We start from the raw sequence: 13,041 nt of genomic DNA, 5'->3' as shown, positions 1-13,041 counted from the left end.
CAGAGACGATGGTCGGACAACGCTCGGTGGCCGCTTTTCACCGAAATTGTAGCAGATCAATGCGACCGTAACGGCGTAATGAAAAATATGCGAAGCTTTGGAGCGGATTTCTTTCTTCTTTTTCTCGATAACAACAAAATGCTATGCCTTGGAGCGGCTTACTTTGTTTTTTTTTCTCAATAAGACAAAAATGCTATGCCTTGGAACGGAAATGTTGGAGCGGCTTTCTTTGGTTTTTTTCTCAAAAAGACAAAAATGCTATGCCTTGGAACGGAAATGTTGGTGTAAAAATGGGGGTACCCTCCGCGGCACATACCCACTAAGCATTATATACTGAGTGCCGCCCCCCCCCCGGGGGGGCGCAAGAGACATGCTAGTACCAGCTGTCGAGGCGAAAGAATATGAGTGATCTAAATGAAAGTATGGTCCCCGGCGGGTAGGCCTTGCAAATGCACGAAACCTGCAAACTTGAAATTTCACTTTCGCTTCGAATCAGGTCTGTGACAATACATTTTTCTCTTTCATTCAATTGACTCATCAAATTCCTGTGAACTAGCAATCTTAAATACTGGATCATTCTGAGATATTGAATAAACAAATATTTTTATTCATTTCAGAACGGAAACGAACCCATCAGAAAACGCTTGCTAAATGCGAAGACTTTAATTCGCTCCAGAACACCATGATATGTATTGATGATATTTTGGATACTACGCAGCTCTTGATTTTTCATGTTGTGAAGAAAGGTGATTATCATTTGGACACGATAGTAATAACTATAACCTAGACTTTCATTTTAAATTCAACAAATATATCACATTTTGAAAATAAAGCGAACTACATGTAATGTTGGGTTCCATGTGGAAAAAATGGATTATCTAAACAATAACTTCAATTGAACTTACACCGCGCTTTTCATGAGATCCATATCAAAGCGCATTACAAAGCATATGATGTACAAACAAAAACGAACCAGAAATTATATAACCACAGGTAAAATATTAAATAACTTTAGATAGAGCTACGTTGAGTATGCTTTTATCGCAAGGTATTTGATCTGAAAATGTATAGGGATAGAAAGAATGGAAAATGGAAGGGAATTGTACAGGCGTGGGGCATAGCTTGAAAAGGACATATCTTAGGTTATTCATCCCTTAACAATTATATTGCCCTCTTCTTTCAGGTACCCTGTTCTCAGGATTCAGCCTAAGGTTTGTCATCCTCTTCGAAATGGGTAATATCATCTTATTCAAAGTCCAAATAGTCAGGTGACCACGTTCGTGTCCCCCAACATCCCAGATATTCTCAACGGTACTAAAATATCTGGATGCTGTGATCATCTTGAACTTTGACCGTTGAACCTCTGTTAAGTCCGCAAATAGAATTTAAAAATCCCCGTCGTTATAATTCGTTACGTCATTTCAGCTTTATCCATCACTATTCTATGAAATAAATTACGATGGCAACTCTAAACACTTTTCTTGATTCTGTTATTTCCGATGAAGTTGAATGTGCAATATGCCTCAGTATGTTGGAAAGACCGCGAATACTGGAATGCTTGCACAGCTTTTGCGAGAACTGCTTGGAAAAGTACTTAAAAAGCTCGGAAGATGACTCGTCCGGGTCTGGAAAAAGCAACCTGAAGTGCGCCATCTGCTGTGCACATACTACACTACCTGAAAACGGTGTCCTTGGATTGAAACTGGACTATAGAGCTACTCGTTTAGTAGCAGCTCTTCGGGAAAAGGAAACCAGAAAGAGCAAACTTGTGAATTCAGGCAATCACTGCGAGGTTTGTGGATGGACTGCAAGTGTAAAAGCTTCTTCGACTGAGGATTCAACTTTTACTTTCTGCAGCGATTGTTGCCAGGTCCTATGTAAACGCTGCACGACAGCACACGCTGGTTTGCGACTCACCAAAACGCATGAAGTTGCGAAGATATCTGATCTGCTCACCGGAAAGGTATCATTCAAGAATAAAGATCACCAAATGCGCTGTCCAAAACATGTCGACGAAAAACTCAAGATTTTCTGTGTGACCTGCCTTGAACCCGTCTGCCAGGATTGTACACTGTCTGACCATGCCCAAGGAGATCACACGCTTAAATTACTGAAGGACTACGTCGAGACTATCCGCGAGGAGCTGAGCTCACGCCAAGAAATGGTATCCAAGAAATATGATGAATTTACAGATTTTCTCAATTCGGTACAAAAACTCCGAAATGATATAACAGACAACGCTAAGAAGAAAAGCAAAGCCATGGAGAAAGATTATACTGAATTAAATCGAAGGGTGAGAATGACGCAGTTACAAATGGAAAAGGAAGCACAGGACATTCTTGATGACCAAGAAAACCAGTTAGATCGACTGATGAGGAAAACAGAACACATGAGATCACTGGCAGATAAGAGCTTGTCTATGTCGAGGAAGCTTCTTGAAAACAAGGAGGATCTTGTTGGGTTGTCCTCCATGTACAAAGACCTTAATCAGGCTATGGATAGAACTATAGCTGATAATCCTGATACGGATCAGTTCCAACAGATAAAGAAGTCAAACGATGACTTGCACTATCATGCAAAAACAATCGAGGCGAAAATTGGGAAAATTGTAATGAATTGTGGCTGCAAGGAACACAGTACTTTAAGAATGGAATGTAACGATGGACCGATAGATGTTCAGTTCTCTCGAGACGGAAGAATTTCTGCCATTGTTCATGCTGAAGGCATTACCAATGAATGTATGACGCTTTATGAATCGACAGGGAGTGGATTATCTGGTCATTATAGACATCGTCGTTATAGACAGGGTCATTATAGAAGCAAAACATGTAGGAAAACTGCTGTGTCTACTGCTATTCGACAGACGGCTACAAGCTTACCTCACTGTAACGATTTGAGTTGGACCCGTTTTCTGGATCTGCCATTTGAAAGCATCAAATGTTTTTCTTCTTTTTCAGACCAACGTTTCATCATCGCAACCACTGATGCGAAGTTGTACATCCTTGGGGATAAACTGGACCAGATAGATGGTAATTTACCGAATGGACGAAATATCTCTGGTTTGACAACGGACAGTACTGACAATATTTACATCACTGATCGCGACAACCATACGATATATGTTCTTCGGTCGAGCGGTACACTGAAGGATACAATCGATGTGAAGGATATTTTACCGACCTGCATCGCTGTCCCTTATATAGAACCAGATTTTATTGCGGTCTTGCACGAACCAGCAACCGTGTCCATTCTAGACCATTCTGGAAAGGCACTTTGCTCTATCCACGACGATAAATGGAAGGAGGTGGTCATCGGATGTGATGCTGATCGCCTACTATATGTATTATGGTCAGGCGAAGACAGGAAGAGGACACTGGAAAGGTACACCTTTCAGGGGTTGAAGGTGGATACCCTTTTTCAGGGAGAATCACACAGCTGTAATAGTCTCATTTTAGCAGTTCCACCAACTGGAGATTCTGTAGCTGCAGTGGTTACTAAAACTGGTGAAATAATGATTGTGACTCCCAACATGCCCAAAGATTCAAAGGCGAATTAGGTGCCTGGCATCAGGAGGTGGCGGCAGTCAGTGGTTTTCAATGTCGCATGTGTATGATGGTGCAGGCATTCTACGCGAGTAAAGCGAAGTAATGAGCGAGTGCTATTTCGGTTCACAAAGCACATTTCAATTGCACTTATGCTGTGTCCGTTTATCACATTTCAAAAATGAAATCCTAACCGGAATAACGTTTTCCTTAGAATGCAAATGGGCTATACGCGCCACCTTCTCTCAAGTGGAATATACATTTCCATCCCCTTAGATTTATTGTGAGTAAGCAATCGACAGAGCGACATTTGATGGTAATTTTAAACTTGATGGGGGTATTTTGATTTCTAGAGGTAGGGGCTGGTAGTGTTTGATACAGTGGTGGAATTATTTCAGTTTTTGTAACCCTGGTTTATATCACAGAAGCAGCGAACACAATAGCATTGATAAAACTATGTATCCATTTAGGCGAGTAAAGCGACCGACCTACTAACATAAACTTGAAAACTTTGGTCATTCTGCGTTGCCATGGTGATGCTTATTTCCCTTCAGTGGGTAGTGTTGAGAGTATGTCATCACGTAGGACTATACTCAGCGGCAGGTTCATGAAAATGTGATAATTAGTCGGCAGTAATATCAGCCCTATTTTCTGTAACTGTAGGAGAAGTGTTCACCTTCAGTTGTACAGACCAACATCGTACACAAGAAATGAATGCCTGAATTACTTGTCAAAGTAAACGTCTCCTTTTCACTTGACAATTTGCTCATGATCGATTCACCGCCATATGAGTCAATCGCGCCCGCTCCTTGTAACGAAATACGCTCGACCGTTTCGCGTAATGTCATGCACTCACCCGTTCCGCTTAAAGTAATCGATTTTTCAATTCCTGACAGCGAAACATGCTTGCCCGTTTCGTTTGAAAAATCATGGACCGACAGTCTTGCCAATGTGAAAGCAAACTTTCAGCTTCTTCAACTTTGAACTTTGGAAAGACATGATGGATTAACGTTGAATCGACATTGAATATTAGATTGATGAAAGATGATGGACACCAATGTTGCAGCAACCCTGTAATTGATGACTCGTCCAACATTGGACCAACGTTAATGGACAACGTTGGACCGAAGTTGGAAGCATTGTTGGTCTGACGATGCATGCGCGTGCACTTCTAACAATGATGCAACGTTACCTACCAACACTGGCGTAAATCCGTGTTCATGGGTGGGGGATGACTGAAATATTTTGGCATTTTTTTGCAATCATGTAGATATGCAAGGAATTGTCATTGATATGTCCACAGTGGTGTACCGTGGGTCACGGCTTTGTGGGGGCACCAGCAAAATTTTTGAATCACTGAGTGAGCGCGCGAAGGGCGCTCATTTGACAGTTATACTGACCTAATTGAGAAATTTTAAGGACAATGTCATTAAACGGATATGTATCTCACTGATCAAATAATGCTAGCGCGAGCTGAATTTTTTTATATTCACACCTAAAAATTGACATTATAATCAAATTTGTGTAATCACGATAGGTACCTGTCTTGCTAAATAAAGCGAGCGCGAAGCGCGAGCTGAAATTTTCGCATATTTTGACCCCAAACAGCGAGATTTTAAGGAATATATTTTAGGAATCCATTAAGAGTATGCATATCTCACCATAGTCATCTAATGCGAGTGCCAAGCGCTTGCTGATTTTATTAGAATTACATCTGAACACATGAAACACTTTTTGTAGTCATTGCAATCATGAGTATCATACGCATCTCACTAATCAAATATTGCGAGCGCGAAGCGCGAGCTGAAAATTTAGACAATTTAGACCTGAAGTGGGGCATTCTAAGGTTTCTTTGTAGGAAGTAACTGGGACCATACGTATTTCATTAGTCAAATGATGCGAGCTGAAAATTTTTGATATTCAGATCAGAAGAAGGGACATTTTAAGGACTGATTTTAGGAATTCATGAAGAGCAGACATATCTCACCAATCCACTAATGCGAACGTAATCACGGACAGGAAATGTTTCATATATATGAAGACCTTAACATGGGGCAATCACTTTTTGAGTCATGTAAAAGAAGCATATGTCACTACATAAAACAATGATAACTCAAGTGCTAGGAAATATATTTGGTTTATATTGAAATGTTTCATATATATGAAGACCCTAACATGGGGCAATCACTTTTTGAGTCTTGTAAAAGAAGAATATGTCACTCATAAAACAATGATAACTCAAGTGCTAGGAAATATATTTGGTTTATATTGAAATGTTTCAAATATATGAAGACCTTAACATGGGGCAATCACTTTTTGAGTCATGTAAAAGAAGCATATGTCACTACATAAAACAATGATAACTCAAGTGCTAGGAAATATATTTGGTTTATATTGAGTTGAAAACGGGATGTTTTAGTACTTCAGGATTATATATCTCGTTAAACAGACAATGCAAGCACCAGGAACAATGAAGAAGTAGGCCCTGGGAAAATTATATTTCATAAAGTAATGATAAAAATGTTTCTTATTTAATGTAGCATAATTATAATATAACATTATAATGAATAATATTTTCTTCTCTCCCACTACGTTTCTCTTCCTTTCTCCTTCTTATCTCCTTTCCCCCCTTTTTTGGGGTCAGCCGATGGAGAGGGGGGGGGGGGATGTGCCCCCCCCGTAGTTACGCCACTCTATGCATGTCCATATGGCAAATACCCCTCAAATATATTATTATTTTGCTTACCCCATGATGGTTCAATGGTTTTATAAGAAATTACATTAAAAAAATGACTTCCCATCTTAATCCCTTCCCAAAGACGCCAACATTGATGAATTGGTAGAAACGAGGGTTTCCTTCAATGTTATAATAAGGACATTTTTTTTTTTAAAGTGGGGGGATGTTTGTACAGGCCATCCCCCCTTCTCGAAAAGTGGGGAGATATGTCCCCCCGGGATTTACGCCAGTGCCTACCAACGTTGAGGCAACGTCGGTAAAATATGTTCTTAACGTTGTTCAAACGTTTGTCCAACGCTGTAATTCAGTCAACATTGGAGTAGCGTTGACACTGTGACCACGTTGAAGCATTGTTGCCAGACAACGTTGATTGTAACATTGTAAACTTTGTTGGACTGATGATGTATGCCCGTGCACTTCCATTAATGCTTCACCGTTGCCTACCAACGTTATAACAACGTTATAATTGGCAATTCAGCCAACATTGGATCATCGTTGCCAGACAACGTTGGGACTACTTTGGAAGAGTTGTTGGTCTGACCATGTATGCGCGTTCACTTCTATCGATGATGCAACGTTGGTCCAACGCTGTATTGTTACTACCTGAGTAGTCTCACTCTCGTACAGTGACACACATCACAGTGGCAAACACACACACACAATAAGACATCAGTCAAGCGTAAACGTCACCTCCACTTACATGTAGGCCTACTACTGGTCATACGGAACCTAATAGGCACCCAGAGCTAGAGTGCGAATATCCTAGAAGAGTGCAATTACATGCCACCAGCACAACACATATAGACACACCTGCCCATCACCAACTGGCTGTACTGTAGATGTTGGTGACATTCCCCTCTCGCCACCAACCTCCCTCGATACCCTTTTCAACTACCGACCTCCTGAAGATGTAGGCGCCCTGTACACCCACTACCTTGATGTAACAATTCTAATCGATATTTATGCCTCAGCAGACCTCCATCCACCTGCCAATGTCGGCGCCCCATCCAATAAGTCGCCATCTACTATGGATGTCCTCACCCCTCCGATGATGAGCCCCTGAAACCCATGACCCTCTTCGTCCCGAAGTAGGGACCCCTGTATCCAGTGCCCCCCTCACAATTCATGTTTTAGGTGTCACATGACACTTTCACTCAATACCATCCTGATGCGCTTCCCTTCCAGCCTATTTCCCCCCGCGCTGACTCCACTTTCCCCAATTCGTTGAATATACAGCAGACAACCGCCCCCAAGTGTCGCATCCCCTGAACTGTACCCCCCCCCCCACTCTTGGCCCCATCCTCCCAGATTGCATGTCTTCCCTCCTCATCAAGCACTTATTTGACCCCCCCCCCTTTCCTATATTCCAATCATAGACACTGTTCACACTACATTGTATGATCATATGTATTGACTTTTGGGGGGTCATGTTGATTTTGTTACAAAATACATTTTATACATTTTTTTCTTTATCTCTCATACATAGTATTTTATGAATGTTAATGGCAGTTTGTTCTTTGACAATACTCTGTTCAGTTGTAAATTTGTATGTTTTTTTTGTCTTGTTTTGTTTTTTTATTTTATTTTTTTTAAACAAGTACACACCTAGTTACAAATAATGCGTAAAGCATTTCCATTTATTTGAATGCAGGATAAAAGAGCACAGGTGTCGTAGCCGGGGATCGAACCCCGGACTTCCCATGTATAGCCAGGCGCCTTAGACCACTCGGCCACGGCACCTACACAAATATAACATAAAAATAAATTTTTATGTTATATAGTTTACACCACGTTGTTTCTATGTGATGTGGTGTGTGGCTCTGGGGTCCGTTGCAGAAAGAGTTGCGTTTAAACGCAAGTCAAAAAATCAATCGCAAGTCCTAAATGCGCGCTGTTGATTGGTTGAAAATCAAGTTGCGCATGATTTTTAGAGTTGCGTTTGATTGCAACTCTTTCTGCAACGGGCCCCTGAAATTGTACCTGCCGATTTGTTTGGTTGGTATGAACATGTGTTTTGATTGCTGCATAGAGTAAGAAATTCAATTCGTTACTTGGTTTGCAGGTTATATGGTTATCATTTCATTCTTTATTAATCGTAATATTTTCCATGTCTTTGCCCATTGCTGTTAATTGTCTATATGCGTATTCATGTCGTTGCATGATAAGCAGGCCATCGGGATATAGGAATTGTTGCTCTGCACTGTTTAAAAAGTAGTGGAAATTGAAATGACATATTAATGTTATTTGATGGATGATATATGCATTCATTATTATGTTTTTTTTCTGTTGATGATGTTTAAAAGGTATAGATATTTTCAACATTTCATCCCCATTTGTATTCTCATATGTCATATTGTCATCGTTCATTGTATTCCATTGTTTGATTCGGTGTCAAAGATAGACCTTAACTTCAAGTTAGATTTAGCGGCAATAATGAATTCACATTTCCCGACTGTGTTATTTTGATGCGTTTTCTTTCATATTTTATGCACTGATATTTTGGGTATAATAGTAATTCGGACAGTGTGTACAATTGCCTAGTACATTTTTTTTCATATACAGTTTTTTTATGTACAGTGTAGTTTGGTTATAGTTTTCATTCATTCAGAAAGAAAGAAAGCAAGAAACAATATACGGAAACATGTATAAAGATAATAATAGAATTGCATAAGTGAAAAAATGTTAGGTTGTATTGTATATCGAATATAAGCCTGTTACATGCTTTACTGTATCAATGCAACATTTATTTACAACGATGCATTTAGTACTTTAAAAGTTAATTGCAGTATTGGTAATTGTATCATGATAATCTAACAGCGTCAGCAATACCAAAATACATGCATAGAGAATGTACTAAAATATAATTGCTTTTACTTAGTAAGTTTATTAGGAAACATGTTTATTGGACCAATTCTTACTGTTGAGGGTATGTTATCTGTGTTCGATTCGTTGGTCGGTAAGATTTTTTTTCTTTTTCTGCAAGATAGAGAAATGCTACTTGGTTTGCAGGTGTTATGATTATCATTTCATTCTTTGCTGATATGGTTTTCCATATTTTTGCCTACATGGTGTAAATTATCTATATGAGTATTAATTTTACCTGATAAGCAGACCATTGGTATGAAGGAACACAGCAAAAACTGTGGTGTTAACCAGTGTACATAGAGGACCACACCAATTATTTTACACCGGTGTTAAATTGGTGGTGTTTTTGTTTTACACCTATAGGTTTTATTACAACACCTTTTTTTGTTACATTTACATTGTTTGATGCTACGTTTAATCTCTAGTGTGTAATTTTAACACCTCAGGATGTGGTCCTTTGTTAACACCAATTTGTGTAGTTTTGCAATTTTTACAGTGAAGTTTAGCTCTACATTGTTAAAACAAATGAAAATGTTGGTCCCCCGCGTTTATCAGTTAATGCTGTTTTTTATTATTACAAAGTGACGTTTATGCTCACATCGTGTTTTTTTTTATTTTTTCTAATTATGTATTGTTATTATATTGTTTACATTATGGATTATTTTGTATATTGCAAATAATGTAAATACTTTTAAAAAGGTATCATTTTGAACGCATAATTAAAAATAAAATAAAACCAAACAAACACATTGAAAAGACATTGAAGTTATTTGATGGGTATATGAATTGTATATTGCAAATAATGTATATACTTTTGATAATGTATCAGCTTGAACGCATTGAAAAAAAAACAAACAAAACAAGCACATTGAAAACACATTGAAAAGTTACGTGTTGTCCTACATAATATGCACTGATACTTTGGTCGTAATTCGGACAGTGTGTCCAAGAGCCTATATTTCTCAATGGTTAGTCATGTACAGTTTAGTTTTGTTATGGTGTTTATTCAGAAGAAAGAAATATGTATACATGAATAAGGACAATAGAATTGTATAATGTGAAGTTGTGTGGTTGTATTGTATATTGCAGATAATCGAGGAGCCTGCTAAAAAGCTTAATGTGTCAGCGTCATAATGTGGTATAATTGCAGCGATTGTAATTGTAACATGGTAATCTTACAGCGTGAGCAATACAAAAATACATACAAATAGATGCATAGAGAGTGCACTGAAATATGTTAAATGCTAACTGTGATATGCAACGGTGTATTTTGTAGTTGAATGGTTAATTGCAGTGATTGTAATTGTAACATGATAATCTTAGCAATACAAAAAATACATACAAATAGATGCATAGAGAGTGTAATTTGCTTTTTTTTAAAGATAACGTTTATTGGACCGATTATAATGTTGAGGATAAATCATCTGTTTCATGCATACTCTGTCACAGTATATTGTATCGGTTGTAATATAGTTAGGGTGTTGAATGCATTTGATGTTAGAGGACTCGTTAGACATGTTAGAAGCGTTTGACACCTCGAGATTAAGCAAATGCGTTTGGGTGATTTTAACCGAGATTTTAGAGGTTGTTATTACGAGTTCTTGATAGCCATTCACCCATAAGTGTCTCTTTGTAGGTTTTGTATATCTTGTCAGTTTTGATGTTTACTTTATATGGTGTTTTATAGCTACTATTTTACAATTGTCTTTTTAAAAGGAGAAAAGAAACAAAGGAAATTAGCCACGCCATTGTGTAAGGTTGTTAATGGATTATGTTATAAATCTTAGCGATATCCCTGTAATCATGTGGAAGTGCAGTGATCTGATACCGCTTTCAGTAACTCGCTGGTCCAGATCAGGCCTCGGCTGAGTCGTAAACTTTTGAGTTTTCAACACCAGACAAGCGCCATTGTAAAAGTAGCGGGGATTTCCTGTAGTTCTTGAACGCTTGTGTAGCGGACCAAAAAGTCATGAGTCACTGAAAACGGTATATGATGCACCTGATCCCTGGCTACGGAACTTACATCCGTGAGCAAAGCATTTTTCCAATAGTGCTTTTTTATCCTATATATATATATATATATATATATATATATATATATATATATATATATATATATATATATATATATAATGATATACACATTTTTGGTAACTATGTGTGCATTTCGTTTAAAAAAAGGGATGATGGACGATCGGTCTTCTCGGCCACCTACGTTAATAAAACACACACTTTATGTTTCTAGAATTCGCCTGGAGTTACTTGAATTCTTCTTTAACCCTTGCATAGGTTAAAGCCGTTGTATATTCACAAATAAATCATTCAATTTAAAGTGCGATAAAGGTGACATGGATTTCGAATGCAGAGTGAAATGTGAGAGTGAATTTTATCCGCATTTCATAGCCATTGATGCGTTTTTCTACTCCAATATTATTACAATTGATGTCCGGATAATATCATTATAATCATAATGATATTATTTGAGATCTCAAAAACATTTAACCCTTGCATAGGTTAAACCCGTGCTATATTCATATATAAATCATTCAGTTTAAAGTGCGATAAAGGTGGCATGGATTTCGAATGCAGAGTGAGATGGGAGTGTGAATTTTATCCGCATTTCATAGACATTGACGCGTTTTTGAAATCCAATATTATTACAAGTTATGTCCGGATAATATTAATCATTGTAATCATAAGTATATTATTTGAGAACTAACAAATTAAGTTACACAATATATATGTACAGAGTTGAAAAAAGATGATTAAATAGCACGAAAGGTATTGCCTTAACAGGAATTCAGAATGTTTAATAAGATAATATGTCAATCATTCTACTTGGTGCATTTTTTTTTCATGCACGAATTCCACATAAGTGCTCATTCCTTTTTTGTGTGTTTGTAAATGATAACAAATGGAAAGTTGATGTTTGCTTGTCACTACGAAACGAATGATCAGGTTATCGAAACCACGGTATAGAAATTAATATAGAGTTCAGGAAAATGCATTTAAAAACGCACGTTAAAGAAGAGACAATAAACGAACCTTTGAGACGGTGATCTAATTAGAGGTATGGAAGATACCATGTATAATATTCAATCCACCAATATTATCAGAAATTGAGTATGTCATGTGTAAAGTGCTGTGATACAGCACTTTATAATGTACACACACACACCCTTAGAAATAAAACTTGGTATTGGTATTATTTTCCATACATAAACACAGGGGAAAAAATGCGCTTACGCCGTGAATGAAACTTGCAATAATGCATCCGAAGTGAAAGTATGTACATTTATTTTCTTGTTTGGACTGGGAAATGTTCTTTTTTTCAGTGAAAATGATATCTAGTTTATAAAAATTACAAATTTTGGCCTTCCCTAAACTGTATATTAGGGTGCTTAATGTAGCCATCCGCAACATTAAATGTGCGTATTAATGGAGAGAAGCATGTAGCCCTTTGATCCTTGCTACCATGGGCGGAAATCCCAGGGGGACGCGTCCCCCCTACCATTTTGGAAAGGGGGACATAATATCAAATGTCCCCCCTACTATTTGTGGTCTTTTATTATGGAAAAAATACATAATTCAAAATCGAAGTTATACACATGGGTATTTTCACGGTAACTGACGTTACAAGGCACAATTTTACACACTTTTCATTGTGTGTATGATTATCTCTAAAACAGCAACTGATGGGAGTTTTGCTTTAAGCAAACCATATTTCGAAATATATATAAACAGATAGCTTTTGTTAAGAACTTGGATAGGAAAAAAGGCATACCGGCCCGATTATTCTCGAACTCGCATCTAGCCCTATATGCCAGCCAAAGAGTGATGACATTGATGGCCATTATCAATTTCATAACTAATAGAAATGACGAAAAAAGAAAATCA

General features: G+C 37.9%; 1 protein-coding gene across 1 annotated transcript; it reads left to right on the top strand.

Annotated features, from left to right (window-relative positions):
- Positions 1-663: 663 nt before the first annotated feature.
- On the top strand, positions 664-4,726 carry LOC121412937. The gene is made up of 2 exons (XM_041605700.1): positions 664-746; positions 1,184-4,726. Exon 2 carries the CDS (start codon positions 1,460-1,462, stop codon positions 3,554-3,556), a length of 2,097 nt encoding a protein of 698 aa, XP_041461634.1. The 5' UTR covers positions 664-746; positions 1,184-1,459; the 3' UTR covers positions 3,557-4,726.
- The last annotated feature ends 8,315 nt before the right edge of the window (positions 4,727-13,041 follow it).

Source organism: Lytechinus variegatus, chromosome 4, assembly GCF_018143015.1.
Source record: "Lytechinus variegatus isolate NC3 chromosome 4, Lvar_3.0, whole genome shotgun sequence".
In the NCBI taxonomy this organism is placed as follows: domain Eukaryota; kingdom Metazoa; phylum Echinodermata; class Echinoidea; order Temnopleuroida; family Toxopneustidae; genus Lytechinus; species Lytechinus variegatus.
Note: the sequence above shows the minus strand (reverse complement) of the source record. Positions and strands in the feature narration are given on the sequence as shown.

Excerpts from the sequence above, each read along its gene's own strand:
- LOC121412937 (XM_041605700.1), top strand. The coding sequence starts at position 1,460 with ATGGCAACTCTAAACACTTTTCTTGATTCTGTTATTTCCGATGAAGTT.